The sequence below is a fragment of the Mauremys reevesii genome, linkage group 16 (genome assembly GCF_016161935.1).
Source record: "Mauremys reevesii isolate NIE-2019 linkage group 16, ASM1616193v1, whole genome shotgun sequence".
NCBI classification, from domain to species: Eukaryota; Metazoa; Chordata; order Testudines; family Geoemydidae; genus Mauremys; species Mauremys reevesii.
The window spans coordinates 7944793-7961000 of NC_052638.1; the positions used below are offsets into that span (position 1 = coordinate 7944793).

Sequence of the window (16208 nt, forward strand, 5' to 3'; positions counted from 1 at the left end):
AATGAGATCTCCTGTGTCCTACCCATTGCTGTCTTGTCTCTCTTGACTGTTCAGGGCAGGGATTGTCTTGTCCCAGATTATCTGTTTGCCGGGCGCTACAATAAACATACCCTGGAGCTTGGCTGGAACCTCTCGTTGCTTCTGTGCCAGTGCTAATAAATATTATTGGTCAAAAACAGCAAACTCTTTAGAAACATTAAACAAATCTGTTTTCCACTTTGCAGTAAACATCACCCAAAAGAGCCACAGTGGTGTGAATTCATCGTTTCATTTATTATTTTTATATATATATTTGTTATTCTCACAGCAAAATGACTGACCAAATATTATTATTTTATCAGCTACAATTGGTTAATAACATAGGGAAAAGATCCTGATTGGTTAATAACTTAGGTTTAATTATTAATCAATCACAGTATTTTAATATAATATTCTTGGACAGCTCCCAATTATTATTCACATTGAAATGAATCATCAATGTTTTCAGCTTTGTGAAATCATAGAAATGTAGGACTGGAAGGGATCTCGATGTCCAGCCCCCTGCACTGAAGCAGGACAGAGTATACATATATCATCCCTGGAAGAGGTTTGTTGAATCTGTTTGTATCAGGGTGGACCCCTGCTCCTGCCCTGAAGGGCTGGCTGGAGAAAGCAGCCTCTAGGCTGGGCTGGTTGGGGAAGTGGCTGCAGCTGGGGCCATGCCCCAAACTGAGCCACAGGGCCGATAAGAAGGCCAGGGAAACCAGAAGCCAGATAGTCTCTCTCTGCCTGTAGAGAGAGATGGGCCTGGCTGTAGGGAGCTAGAGCGGGTACCTGAGTGGAGCAGGGCTGGGGAAAGGCAGAGGAGCTGGGGAGCTCCTGCCTGGAAGGCCCCAGGCTGCAGCCTAGCTTTAGGCCAAGAGGTACTGGGGTTGAAGGGGGCAACCCAGGGGTAGGCAAAGGCAGCAGGTCCAAACCCCTTTGCCTATGATGAGAGGCTGATACTGCAGTCTGCCCCAGTGAACAGGGGCTAGATGGAGACTGGGCAGTAGCCAATACTGAGGCAAAGTGGGGATAGTGGGGTGGGGGTTCCCTCGGGAGGGGGAGACCCAGTTAAAGGGGCACTGGGGTCCTGGGAGGGACATGGGGGGCCAGTAGCTGGAAGGCAGATCACTGGCCTGCAGAGGGCCCTCCAGAGCTGGAATGATTTAATTCCCCAGAGTCACCAGCAGGAGGCGCTGCAGGGGTGAATCCAACCCATTACACTATTCTTAAAAACTTCCAGTGCCAGAGATTCCACAATCTCCCCTTGGAAACCAGTTCTGGTTCTTAACTACCCTTCTGGTTAGAAAGTGTTTCCTAAAATCTAATCTAAATCTTCCTTGCCGCAAATTAAACCAATTACTTCTTGTCGTAGCTTAAGTATGCATGGTGAACAGTTTATCACTGTCCTCTTTACAACAGGCCTGAACATATTTGAAGACTGTTATCAGGTCCCTCCTCAGTTCTCCATCAAGCAGAAACATGCCCAGTTTTTTTAAAACCTTTTCATCAAATGTCAGGTTTTCTAAACCTCTGATCAGTTTTGTTGCCCTCCCTTGGATTCTCTCCAACTGGTTCAAATCTTTCCTAAAATTTGAAATTGCCCCTTTTAAACCATCAAATATATATTCTATAGGATTGAACTTTATTCTGTTTGCATGTCACAAATGTATGTCATGATCACTTGCACCTAAGCTACCACTAATGTTTAGGTCTGTGATCTATTCCTCTTTATCGACCACGGCGTGTTTCATTAGCAACCAGTATAGTCACCTCCTCCTGGGCTTCAGCAGGTAGGGTTATGACTCCACTGAGAACCAGCACTCCTTCTGGGAGCTCTCCCTCGGTTGGCTGCTCTACCACAGCTAATGTTCCCTTACTGCCTTTTAGGCGGGTACTCCTGACAATCACCTCCTTTTCTGACATTGCGGGCACCACTAAAGGGACCGGGCCCGCATACCTCAGTGCTCCCACTGGTAAATCAGGCATCACTTTTTTTGTGTCCTCAATTTTTCTGTAGGCCGCAGCACAGTGTATGTGTATCACCAAGGTATTTAGATATTGGTCTCCTGCTTGCTGTCTGCTGTAATCGGCAAGTATCCTAAAGAGGCTGGAGTTGGTCCCTATTAGCACGGACACATCAGAGGCTCCTTTGGGGTCAGGGCATATTAAAGCAGCAGTGTCCACCTCCTGTCTTACCCCAGCAATCTCTTCTGGGAATTCCAGGTGTACTATGACGTAGCCCTGATAGGGGTATTCATCCATGCTGAGGCCACACAAGCCAAGTCCTCTCAGGGGCCGTATAGGCAGATGCCCAAGCATCTTCTGGTAGAAAGACTGGAATATGATGGTCACCTGGGATCCCGTGTCAAGCACTGCTCTACATTCTGTTCCTTCAACCTTTACAGTGACCTCCGCTCGGGGTCCTATCAATCCTGGGGGGATTCGGGCTGCATGGTTCCTTCCAGGGGAGCCTCCACACCCTGGGGCCGTTTCCCGACTTTCCCCAGGTGGTCCTCAGCTTTTGATATACCAGCATGGGGTTCTCTGCATTCTGACACCTTGCAGCAATGTGCCCACCCTGGCCACACCGGTAGCAGAAGAAGGATTGTCCTTTCCCTTGCTGACGGGGTGGTGCAGAGGTTCTAAACGTAGTCCTCCAGACCGGGGTACCAGAGGGTTCCTTGCACCTCGAAGTCTTGGCTGAATCGAAGGTATTCTCTAGTTCAGTCACTTTCTGTGTCAGGGCCTGCACTTGCTGGGTAAGTTCCTCTTGAGGATTCACCATTAGTGCCTTGGGTGTCCGCATGGATGTTGTGCCAGTTGCCTGGTGTTGCTGCACCTCCCAAACCTCGCCAGCTGCCTGCCTCTCTTCTTCCTTTCGGACCTCTTTTATTAGGCAAGAGTAACTTGGTGGATTATCTTGCCATTCCCTTAATCGAAGGTGGAGAAGGATTGGGTTCTGATACTGAATTCCTCTCACAATCTGAGCCAATCTAGTCCGGTCCATTTGCTCAACTGCTACTGCTCCCCTCATGATGGCTCTCTGTAATAACTTCTCCAACCTCTGGATATAGGCAGAACCCTTCTCTCCCTTTTGTTGCCTTGCATTGAGGAACTTGCAATGAACATCCTCTGGACCCTCAGTTCTCCCAAAGGCGTGATCCAGGGCCTCCAGGCAGTCCTTCACCTTGACCCCTGGGTTACCGAGCTTTAGGGTGCAAATCACATCTAGGGCTGGCCCCCTGAGACACTCTACTAGTCGCCTTCTCTTTTCAGCATCAGGCACCGCCCACTCCTGCAGCATCTCAGTGGTGTGCTTCAACCAGGGCTCAAATGCTTCCTCCCCAGCTATTGGGGTGGGACCCCCCAGAAAACAACCTCAGCTTACGATAGGGGCTTGACTCAGGGTGGGGTGGCATAACTTTCTCTAATGCTCACCCCAAAGCCTTCACCCACTCATCAGGTGAAGGAGCAGGCTCCTGTTGTGGGGCTTCCAGCTTAAGGCCCAACAGACCCGCCATATCAGCCAAAGTTTTTCCCTCTTTCCCCAAAAAGGCCGACATTTTCTTTAAAAACTCTACATCAGGGGTAGGGGCTGGTGAGGGCTGGCTCCCAGTGGTTATTACCTTCCACTCACCATCTTCCATTGCTATCGTGCCTGGAACCTGTAGAGGGTCCACAGCCGAGGGCAGCTCACACAGTACAGCCAAAGCCCCCTCCTCCCTCACAAACATGCGCCCACGAATTTTGCACTTACGCAGGTACTCAGTGGATGACCTTAAGGTAGGTTCTATTGATCCCTCATCAACTGCCTCCAGCACCCCCGTTACCAGAAGACAGTTCCTGGGGTCAATATTCATCCCCTTGCACCAGTGCTCTAACAAGAGTAGGGCCATTATACAAACTCTAATCTGTTCCAAATACAACAGGTCAAAACAACAAGGTAATTTGGGGTTTTCCCAATTCAATGGATCACTCAAGATGTGCTTGCGAGGGGTACTGACCCAGGATCCCAGACGAGCCCCCAAAAATGTAACCCTTCTGCCAGGCCGAATTGATAGCAGCAAGGGCCGGGTTCAATATATAGGGGTCCCTTCCCTACAACGTAATGCAAAACCAGCTCGAGCCCCTACCCAGTGACCTGGGAAAATCTTATACACACCCCTGGGCGCCTCGAAGAGGGGGGCAATACTTCCCCTCTCGCAAGCACAGAGTCTCGGTGTAGCAGAAAAGGTTTAATTACATGAGAGAAACAAGAAGCATTAAATTGGGAAAACACCTCAACTAGAGTTCCTAGATTAAACCGTGAGCAAAGACCCACCCCAGGAAATTGGGCCATGTTCTTCTCCCTGGGCTCTTGAGTCCAGCAACCCCCAAATCACCCACACTCCCAAAAGTCCCACAATCCAAAAGTCTCTGTCCCGGGTCAGTGCAGCCCCAGAGTTTGAGAGTCTATCTGCAGAGGTCCCCCTCCCCAGCCTGGGTAGAAAGGGGCACCTTACGTGGTCCGGGGCCAACTGCCCTGCCTCTTCGTGGGGTTCTGCTTCCACCAGCCATCCCGTGATCCACTCCAGCCATCCATGCAAACTGCTCGGCTCCGCTTGCTCCGTGGGCCGCTCCACTCATCCCACAGCTGCTCCTCTCTGCCAGCTGCTCTGGTCCACCAGCTGTCCTGTGATTCACTCCAGCCATCCTCACAAACTGCTCGGCTCCACAAACTGCTCTGCTCCACAGTATTGCTTCAGGCTCCCCCACTAGTTAGCACAGTACTAGTGCTCTCAGCAATTCCAGTTCTTTAGTGATTTCAGCTCTTCGTGATTCCAGCTCACAGTAGGGGAGCCCCAGTGCCAGTGCACCATTAGCCCAAAGTGAGCTCAGCTCAGTAACCTGTATCTATATTCTTAAGGGAATCAAAAATTAACTCTAATATTCCACAGTGGAGAGAGGCATAGGTGGAACTGGTGCTTCTGGCTCACACAAGGAGCCTGCTCCACCAAGTACAGATACCTGCCCCCAGCCTCTCTCAATTCACTGGGTTTTGGAACCCATGTCCCTTGTCTAGCAAGTGCTATTTAGTTGATAATGAAACCTTTTATCATAAGACAGTTTTGTAGTTCCTCATTTACTTAATCAGGGTGACAACATTTTATTCCTCCTGCCCCAATAACAAAGAAATTGGGGATCCCACAGCTGTGAAAATAACCATCCCAGGCTGCTGTGAACTATGCTAAGTGGAGTGGGTTTGCCAATGCAAATGCCTGAAATTCCTTTTCCCACTCCCCATAATTTACCACCAGATGTCAGGGTAGAGCTCATCCTGACTCTGCTTACATGTCAATGTGAGGTTTAATAGAGAATTCCCCCAGCTAGATGCAACACTTCATGGATAATTGTCGTCTATCATATTTAGGAATTCCAAGGGCTTTTTCATACTGGCAGCATGAGACAGGTGTCACTCAGACTGAAGTCCCCAGTGCTCATGCAGCTCTTTTCCCTATACTATATAGGAAGCTGCTTAAGGAGCTAGACATCTCTAGTGTGATTGGCAGGCTACAGCACATACCAACTAGTACCTCATTTTGTGCTTTATCAGTTAGAACATAGATCCACAAACATTCAAGTTAATTTGCTTCCGAGTGGTCTATGAAAAATGGCTTTCCCAAGCCACTGAGTGCAGTGCTCCCTCTCCCCTTAGGCCCACTCCATCCATCCTAACGAGGGGATTTAAACACTCCAGCCATGCAAACGAGGGCCCCGTTGTGCTAGGTGCTGGGCAAGCACACAAGAGACAGTCCCTGCCATGAAGAGATTACAGGCTACATAATGAGACTGACAAAGGGTGGGAAAGGACAGAGAGGTCACGTAGCTCGCCCAAGGTCACACAGCAGGTCAGTGGCAGAGCCAGGATTAGAACCAGGTCTCCTGAATCTGCCTAGTGCCCCATCCTCCTCCACACCACACTCTCCTCCTCCATATTTGGGGGGGGGGCAGCTGGGTGTGCAGTTGGGAATAGTTATCAGTCCAGCAAGCAAATACTGCAATGTCCAGCTGCCCAGGCCAGGCGGGCCAGGCAGGATTGACAGGACATTATTAAAGATGATGGGGTTTTGTTTTCCTCCTTTCAGCTTCTAAGGACCATGCTGCCCTGGGCATCTATCAGACCCCGGTCTGCATCTCTGCGGCTGTGGGGACAGAGCCCATTATGGAGTGCAGGTTCCCTCCCATGGAAGCAAGTGAAATAGCTTTTGTCTCATGGTACAAAGAGGGGGAAACACTAAACTCATCAGACAGCCGCCTCCTACAGTCTGAAGTCCTTGCAGCAGGGTCTGGTACTCTCAGGATATCCCATGTGCAGGCTCAGGATGCTGGAGTCTATACCTGTGAGATGGGGAATATCACCCACAGCTCTACCGGGAATGGCACCAAACTGGAAGTCCATGGTAAGTGGGTCCCACACTGAGCAGTGAGTTCCCTTCTCTCATTTTTCCTCCTTTTGCTTTACTCCCCCTCAGCCAGCTCTTCCAAGAAGGAGATCCCAAAGGTGAGGAGCCCGAGAACTGGACACCTGGAAGAGGGATAATAGTGGGGAGAAACCCCTGCAAGAACAGGGCTCTACCTAGCCAGCTCCTGTGACCCTTGCACTGTGACCTCACCAAAGCCAGGCAGATATTTAGCTCAGAGATACACGACCCTCTGGCTGTGCCACCGATTTCCAGCCACACCGGAGAAAGAATCCAGGCTCTGATGGCTGTTGGGAAGCTGAGAGTGGATGGAACCAGGCTGCCTTTGCAGTGCTGACTTGCACCTGGAGGGCACGTAAGGGACAGTCAGGAAGTGCCGGGACAGTACGTGCGAATAGCTGCCATCACAATGTGTGATGCGCTTGCAACAGCATCTGTCTTCAGGCAATAAAATCCCTATATCCGTGGGGGCATCACACAAGTCATTCCAGCCCCTCAGATCCCCAGCAGTGGCACAAAGAGGGCTGGAAGCCTTCAGACCGCCCCAGTGGATGGTTCAGCCTACACGGGATGGGGGAGATCCCAGACAGCCTAGAGCCAGCATGGCCAGCTCCTGTGCCACCCCCATTCTTGCCTGTGGTATAATGGGCAAGTTGAGGCCCTGGAGATGCAGGAGGGTATTTGTGGAGATTATATGAAGGGAGACTTTGTTGGTTTATGTTCCAGGTTCAACCCCACCTAGGAATCAATCTGCAATGGAAGGATGTGTTCACGTTACTGCACCTCAGGGAGAGAAAGGTAATTGCTTTAGTGCCAGGAAAAGCCTTTCCTGTCTTGCAAGATCAAGGGCCTCTTATGTTTTAAGACAAATTGAAATACGTTCATTTTCAGCTCTTTCACAGACTGTTCCTCACATGCAGCCTCTGCCCTTAGCAGAGTGTCATCTCAGGGGGACACTAGCGGCGTGTGATATTTCCTTACACTGTCCCCGTCACTAGCCCATTGCACACTGTTGTGAACACCACCACTGCAGTGACTAGTTATCAATGCTTAAACATTTCTGCTGAGGAAGCACCTAAAGGGCTCAATCAGTTAGGCCCCATTGTGACAGACTAGAGGAGAGTCCTGCCCCAACGACCTTCCCAGCTAAAATGAACCGTAAGCGAGTACGGTAAGTCCAACAGAGTCAGCAACAGCTCCTGCTCAGCCCTACCCATCTGCCAGCTTTAGTGAGAGGGAATGTTTGCCCCCATAGTGGAGTCATTCCTTACGGCTTTCCAGATGCACCAAGGGATGTTTATATTCCACTTGGACAAGGACCAGAGGTGGCACATGGGCTGTGGTTGAAGGAATCACCTAGAGATGGGATTTGTATTGCAGTATCTCCAGTGCCTCACTAAGCATGAGACATTGTCCCCTGGAGGTGGTAGAATGGTATCCAGGGACGGCTCTAGGCACCAGCAAAGCAAGCACCTGCTTGGGGCAGCCCATTTGCAGGGGCGGCAGGGAAGCTGAGAACCAACAGGGGGCTCTGGGAGCTGTAGTTCCTTGGTTAGCTCCCTTCCTATAGAGCCAGCCTTGGAGCAGGGAAAGAACTACATTTCCCAGCATTCCCTTGGCCACTACCAACTGGAAAGGAAGGAGGGGGACCTCATGCGGCAGCGTGCTGTGAATGGTAGGGACACCACATTTTAACATTCAAAAAACAGGACACTCCAGGGGGAGGGAGGGCCCCGTTGTGCTAGGTGCTGGGCGAGCACACAAGAGACAGTCCCTGCCATGAAGAGATTACAGGCTACATAATGAGACTGACAAAGGGTGGGAAAGGACAGAGAGGTCACGTAGCTCACCCAAGGTCACACACAGCAGGTCAGTGGCAGAGCCAGGATTAGAACCAGGTCTCCTGAATCTGCCTAGTGCCCCATCCTCCGCACCACAGAGCCCTCCTCCATGGCATATTTGGGGACAGCTGGGTGTGCAGTTAGGAATAGTTATCAGTCCAGCAAGCAAATACTGCAATGTCCAGCTGCCCAGGTCAGGCGGGCCAGGCAGGATTGACAGGACGTTATTAAAGATGATGGGGTTTTGTTTTCCTCCTTTCAGCTTCTAAGGACCATGCTGCCCTGGGCATCTATCAGACCCCGGTCTGCATCTCTGTGGCTGTGGGGATGGAGCCCATTATGGAGTGCAGGTTCCCTCCCATGGAGGCAAGTGAAATAGTTTTTGTCTCATGGTACAAAGAGGGGGAGACACTAAACTCATCAGACAGCCGCCTCCTACAGTCTGAAGTCCTTGCAGCAGGGTCTGGTACTCTCAGGATATCCCATGTGCAGGCTCAGGATGCTGGAGTCTATACCTGTGAGATGGGGAATATCACCCACAGCTCTACCGGGAATGGCACAAAACTGGAAGTCCATGGTAAGTGGGTCCCACACTGAGCAGTGAGTTCCCTTTTCTCACTTTTCCTCCTTTTGCTTTACTCCCCCTCAGCCAGCTCTTCCAAGACAGAGACTCCAAAGGAGAGGAGCCCGAGAACTGGCCACCTGGAAGAGGGATAATAGTGGGGAGAAACCCCTGCAAGAACAGGGCTCTACCTACCCAGATTCTGTGACCCTTGCACTGTGACCTTACCAAAGCCAGGCAGATATTTAGCTCAGAGATACACGACCCTCTGGCTGTACCACTGATTTCCAGCCACACAAGGAAAAAGACTCAGGTCTCTGATGTCTGTTGGGAAGCTGAGAGGGGATGGAACCAGGCTGCCTTTGCAGTGCTGACTTGCACCTGGAGGGCAGGTAAGGGACAGTCAGGAAGTGCCGGGACAGTACGTGCGAATAGCTGCCATCACAATGTGTGATGCGCTTGCAACAGCATCTGTGTTCAGGCAGTAAAATCCCTATATCTGTGGGAAGCCCCTTCAGATACCCAGCAGTGGCACAAAGAGGGCTGGAAGCCATCAGACCGCCCCAGCGGATGGTTCAGCCTACATGGGATGGGGGAGATCCCAGACAGCCTAGCCACCCTCCTTGTTGCCTATGGCATAACGGGCAAGATGAGGCTCTGGAGATGCAGGAGGGTATTTGTGGAGATTATAGGAAGGGAGACTTTGTTGGTTTATGTTCCAGGTCCAACCCCACCTAGGAATCAATCTGCAATGGAAAGATGTGTTCACGTTACTGCTCCTCGGGAAGAGAAAGGTAATTGCTTTAGTGCCAGGAAAAGCCTTTCCTGTCTTGCCCTTAGCAGAGTGTCATCTCAGGGGGACACTAGCGGCGTGTGATATTTCCTTACACTGTCCCCGTCACCAGCCCATTGCACACTGTTGTGAACACCACCACTGCAGTGACTAGTTATCGATGCTTAAACATTTCTGCTGAGGAAGCACCTAACAGGCTCAATCAGTTAGGCCCCATGGTGCTAGGTGCTGCACAAACAACCTAGAGGAGAGTCCTGCCCCACAGAATTTAGTGTCTAAAATGAACCATAAGCGAGTATGGTAAGACCAACCGAGTCAGCAATAGCTCCTGCCCGGCCCTCCCCATCTGCCAACTTTAGTGAGAGAGAATGTTTGCCCCCATAGTGGAGTCATTTCTTACGGCTTTCCAGATGCGCCAGGGGATGTTTCTATTCCACTTGGACAAGCATCAGAGGTGGCACATGGGCTGTGGTTGAAGGACTCACCTAGCGATGGGCTTTGTATTGCAGTATCTCCAGTACCTCACTAAGCATGAGACTTTGTCCGCTGGAGGTGGTAGAATGGTATCCCTGAGAAAACTCGCACCCCAGGGACTCAAGTTCCTTCCAGTTTGCTCACAGTCTATCAGGAATTCAAAAATTAACAAATTCTTTCCATCTTTTATGTTTCAGTGGCAACATCTGTAGGCATCATTATTCTGCTTCTCAGAAACGTCATTGGAGCAGTGCTCTTATTGACTCTAGTGCTTGCGGTCGTCATCGTCCATTTCAAGTCAGGTAGAGTTCAATCGGCTCGTGTTCTCATACATCCATCAACAAAAACTGGGTCTGCTTCCTCGCCTCTTACTCCTTGGTCACAGGTGGGGAAGTACATTTTAAAACATTTGACCTGTGGCTCAAGGACTGATCAACCAGGTGTGTGGACAGGACCGTAGATAACAGTTTTCACTAGCTATAGAACTGCTTCACTCTTAGGGGTTAACACAGCTGCATTCATTGTCCTTGTTCAACATCAGTGTAAAGAAACTGGGAGGATCAGATTTGGGAGGGAAAGTGTGACTAGAAAATTGGTAGCCAGAAATCCTGGGGTCTCTTCCTGACTTTGACACTGACTAGCTGTGGGACCTTGGGTAAGTCACTTCTCCATGTGCCTTGGTATCCTCATGAGCAAAACATGGATAGTGACATCTACCTACCTCACAGGAGGTTGGAGAGAATCTGTTTTTCCCAAGAGCATTGGACTCCTTGGATAATGCTCTGTTACAGAGCACTGCTTACGACAATGGGCAAGGCATTGCCTTTAATAAGGGCTCTGTAACTCCTTAGAGGAGGAGCAGTCCCCAGCCAGCCACCGAACCACCAAGGGGAAGTCCTGTGTCTCCCTCACCTCTTCTTCACAACCTGGGGGGAGTGTTGTGGTTTCCAGAACACCGAGCTAGGGGGAGCTGGCCTGCACTGTCACGGGGTAACCAGATTAATGACATTGCTTATAAAGGCAGCCAGCATGAAAGCTGGAACTCAGCCGCTGAGTCTCACCCAGACCGGCAGTTCGGAGACAGGCTGGGACCCTTGACTGATGTCTGAGACAGGCACAGGTGCTGGAACGAGGGGTGCTGGGAGTGCTGCAGCACCCCCTGGCTGGAAGTGCTTTCCATTATATGCAGGGTTTACAGTTTGGGGCAATGGCTCTCAGCTCCCCCCACTATACACATTGTTCCAGCCCCCCTGGAGTCAGGTGATGAGTAAGACCAGTATGAAGGGGAGAAACTGGTGCAGAGTGGACGGCACTCGCTGGTGATCCAGAACGGGGTTAATTTCATTTCATTTCCCTTGGATTTCAGGTCCTAGTGGAGACTCAGAATAACCTGACCTTCTGCAAGGATGAGGACACCGAAAGGAACAAACTCTGTGTGACGTTGCACTCCATATGATTTTATGAAAATATGCTAATAAGTGTTAATATAATGTAACTGGAATATGCTTCATGCAAAAGGTCTCTTGTAATGTGTCATTACAAAGTATATAGTCTACTGAGTGTGTTCATCCTATTTTTATGAATGTATTATTCTTGTATCTTAAACTAGAAATATAAAATATAGCTCTGAGGTCCTACTGTAGTTGTGCAAAGTGTGGGCCATTAATGCAACATCACTATTCCCTGGGCCCAGCCTGTGACCAGCACTGAGCAGAAAGAGCAATGGTTAGCATTGCACGTAGGCTTCCTACCCTATGTCTCAATCTTTCCCCCTTCATTCAATTCTGTTTTAAATGGCTCAGCCTTGCACATGGTCTCTGGTTAAATAGGATTCCAGGACAGCAATGATGGGGAAAACTGACATTAGCTGAGACAAAAAGTGGGAGGGAAGAGTTATATTGGGCCTCATGATGTATCACTTTATAATCTTGAGGGTATTCGTTAGTGTTATCTTTTGGAGCAGGAGTGGAAGGGCTGGTCCCAGCCAGCACTTCTCTGGGTCCCTCACACCAAATTCCCTGTGAATATGGGTCCTGTCATGCAATACAAAATAGATGATTATTGACACGGAAAGGTCTATCAACCAGTGTGTGTGTTACTCGGCTGCTCAGTGGATTAAAATTATTTGTATTTCTCTTTTCCTTCAAGAGTCAAATAAAGACAGAGCTGATGGGAGCCGGGTCAGGTTTCTCTGGTTGACCTCCAGCCCCTGGTTATTCCCTGCTTTGGGCTGGCATGACCTGACCACCATAGAAGAAGTGGTGAGGAGGGAAGAAACGAAGCAAGCCAGGCTATATAGCAATACTTAGCGTTTTTACACCCATTTTACTTTTAGACCCAAACCCTCTAAGTTCTGCATAACCTGCATTTCTCAAAGGAATTAGTTTTCCCCCCGCCCCCGCCTCAGCAATCTGAAGTTCAAGTTATTCCACAGGAGACAGGCCCAACCTGGGCCAAACCTATCCCTGATTCAGTACCTTCCTTTCTAAGCTTTGTCACGTTCTCACTGCTCCATGCTTGGACTCCTCCCTGGCCTTGCTGGGTTACTCACCAGCCTCCACACTCCAGCTTTCACCCACTTCTCCCTCATGCACCAAACACCCCACCCCCTTTTTGGAGTTTACTCTCCTCCTTCTGAGGTGGGCAGGCTCCACCCCTGCCTGATCCCAGCAGCTCTGCCGGGATTAGTGGCCGAGCAATCCCCTTACCATGGTGAGAGGAGGTGCAGAGCAATCATTGGTGGTGTGTGCCTGTGTTCCCCCTCTATGATCCACAAAGGGGACCCACTTGGTGGTTTCTAGCTCCTCAGCCATCACCTTTCTTGGCCAGAGTCCGGTGTCTCTTTTCCTCCTGACCAGAGTGTTTAAGGCTGCACAGCTCCTGGCTGGGGTGATATCCCCAGCAAGCCAGACTGCCTAAAGGTCAGCACCTCTGCATTGCTTTCTTCCCTGAGGCTATGCCCACAGTTGTAAGTTACCACACAGCTCTTTCTAAGCAAGCACATTTATTCTTAAGGGGAAAGCATTACAGAGAAATCACATTAAAACAAAGAACCACCTATACGAATGCTAAGAAGCTTACCAGAGATCACCCCAAATCCAGCCTCTGGCTCTGGAATGTGTCAGTCCTCCAAAACCCAAACGTGGGTTTTTCCCTTAGTTACAGGTTCATAACGGTCTCAGATTCAGAACTGGAACTGATCCTGAGCAGATCAGCCTGTTTCTTTATACTCTGATTCTGTAGAGTAGGTGACCTCTGCTAAACCAGTAACAAAATACCGAACCCTGTCTGTGCATCTGTATTTCTGTTATGCTCATCGCTGGAATCCAGGCACCATGTACATAGATAAGTTGTATCTATTTCTGTCTGCAAGAGGACCTGGCACAAGGTGTTGCAATACAAACAAGACAGCCAAGTGCATGCACTAAAAGATTAACCATTTGATGATTACTCATTTGTAATAAATAATAACACTACTGTGCCTATGGAGGAACTTCCTGGGTATCATTTTGCTACTAATTACATCCCCTCAGAACTGCATCTTGGGTAAGAACTCAGTTCTCCCTGCACCAAAAGCACAGGCACATACCACAGGAGCCAAAGGAAACTCTCCACTAACTATGAGCAATATAGGGTCTGTGATACACAGTTGAGCAGTGCAGATGCCATCCAGGAGAAGACAATGGTGCAAATGCACAGTGACCAGCTCCTTAGAACAGTCCATTCCGAAACAAAATAACTCATCACTTATGCAGCACTTCACATTTTCAAGGCACTGCACAAATATGCACTATGACTTAATTACCTAGATATAAGGACTAATGTACAATTAATCTGATCAAACCACATCAACCACAGACACAAGTTACAAAAGCTTGTAAGTTAGATGTAAGTGGAGTGCATCTTCACCCCCATTACCGCCCCTGCAACTACAGGAGCTGGGGAAGGTGTCAATTAGTCAGCCTCACCTGTGTCTGGAAAGAGTCCCCATTCTCCTTTCAGTCCCCATAGTGTACATGTGATCAGATATTGTTTGTGTTTCGGAGAGTGTTCAGAATGTAGTGACTAGTGTGCAGTTGCAGGGAGGGGGAGTAGATAGTAGAATCTTACAAACAGAATTCCAGCGGGTTCGAAATCCTGTCAGTGCCCCTGGTGAAGAAAATGAGAAATAAGCCCACACGGACATAGCCACGAGAGGGAGCCCACACAGCACAATCAGTGTCAGAAACCATGAAACATTTAGGCTTTGTCTACACTAGCACTTTTGTCAGCAAAACTTTTGTCCATGAGGGGTGTGAAAAAAACACACGCCCCGACCGACATCAGTTTCACCGCCAAAAGCGCCAGTGTGGACAGCACGGTGTCAGCAGGAGAGCTCGTTGGGGGTAGTTTAATTAGGTCAGCCAGGGAGCTCTCTCCTGCTGGTGCAGGGCGGCTACACAGAAGACCTTACACCGGCGAAGCTGCAGTGGCACAGGTGTGCTGCTGTATGGTCCGTAGTGTAGACACGGCCTAAGCAGAAAAAGAAAGTTTATTTTCTAACACATTGCAAAGAGCGATGTAAATCTGACTCCATTTCAGTCAGGAGACGACCCATTTAATGGCTGTGCATTATTAAAATCACCACTTATTAGCATGCACCATAGTGAGAGGATCTGTCACAGAGGGTGAAGTTCCAGTATTTGGAGAAAATCCCAGATTTTACCATCAGATTTGCTCTAGTATGGATAGAAATGGCAGCACCTGTCAGAGAAAGCTGAAAATCACTACTAGGAAATCAAAGTGAGCTGGGCTCGAATCAATACCCTGGATCCCGACGCACAGAAATGTGTGTCTGAGTGAGAGAGAGACGTGTGATAAGTGTATGTGTAAAAATCCAAATCCAGATTTGTTCCACAATCTCACATGTAGGTGACCCCTATCTTCATAATGAACCAAATTAAAACCCCAGATCTACACAGCCCTGGGGGACTCTGGGGTGTTTGAAAACTGGATGCAAAATAACTTTAAGTTTAACACTAAGGTTCATACAACTGGCCAGCTCTCTCCTCCCCTATGGAAGACCAGGGCCCAATCCCAGTCCCAGCTTCTCACACCAAAGGTAAGTACAACAAGCAGCCAAGAAGAGGAACAGGTCTATGGATGGCAGTGAAGGAGAGGAATGTACCTGCCACACAGAGAGCCAGAAGAAGACAATGTACAACCAGTGCTGGGGTCGGGGAACAGGGAGCGAGTTACCTTTTCAATGGTAAAAGCATCCAATAGTGTTTGGCCGCTCAAATCCCTGCATGCACAATTGCTCCCTTGACAGAGCAGTTAGATTATAACCCATGTCAGGCCAGATCCTAGATGCACTGAGCATCTGAAGCCCCACACTGACTTCAGTGGCAATTGCTGGGCTATGGTTCCTCTCAGAAGTGGCCCAGGGGGGTCAGATACAGGCTTTCACGCAGACAAACCTAGGTGCTGATAAATATTTGCAGAAGCATTTTTAGGGCCCAGGAAAACATTGGATGTAAAGAAGAACATTTTCTAAAAAGCAAAGTTTTTTTTTTTTTAATGGTGACGAAGGAATAAGATTTAACGAAAGGAATTAAGCAACAGGGAACAGGGTTGGAGAAACAAGTTAGTAACTATAATGATTAAAGACTGACACTCAATTCTTGCTGCTTAACTCAGTAATTAGTTTTTATGAAAATCTCATTTTGGTAACAGTGCGTAGTGAATATTAATAGATCTCCTATTAATATTGCATTTTGATGGCGCAAGAAGGGTTATGTTAACTATAAATACACAGAGTAACTAGCTTTCACACTAAAGATCTTGCCTGCTGAATAAATCACAGAGGCTGATTCAAAATGAGCTAATTTGCCTCTGTTTCATGGTTCAGAGTCTAACTAAGAAGACACTGAGCATAAAACAAGCTTGGTAAGGAGGTATACGTGATCTGTGTTCTACTGTAGAACTTAGAGACCTAAAAAGCAGCTACTCAGAAGATCCAGACCCAGAAAGTGGTATGAGAAAGCATGATGTAGTGGTTAGAGCAGGAAGTC

The 16208-nt window shown here is 48.9% G+C and overlaps 1 protein-coding gene across 2 annotated transcripts; it reads left to right on the forward strand.

Moving 5' to 3' along the window:
* Window positions 1-6579: 6579 nt before the first annotated feature.
* On the forward strand, window positions 6580-11605 carry LOC120384376 (neural cell adhesion molecule L1.1-like). Of its 2 annotated transcripts, XM_039503055.1 has the most exons (6): window positions 6580-6840; window positions 7212-7283; window positions 8589-8903; window positions 9611-9682; window positions 10353-10457; window positions 11522-11605. In XM_039503055.1, the coding sequence occupies exons 2-6, from the start codon at window positions 7241-7243 to the stop codon at window positions 11542-11544; spliced, it is 558 nt and encodes a 185-aa protein (XP_039358989.1). In that variant the 5' UTR covers window positions 6580-6840; window positions 7212-7240; the 3' UTR covers window positions 11545-11605. The 2 variants fall into 2 exon arrangements, with proteins under 2 accessions (XP_039358989.1, XP_039358988.1); XM_039503054.1 differs by lacking the exon at window positions 6580-6840 and having other exon boundaries at window positions 7051-7283.
* The last annotated feature ends 4603 nt before the right edge of the window (window positions 11606-16208 follow it).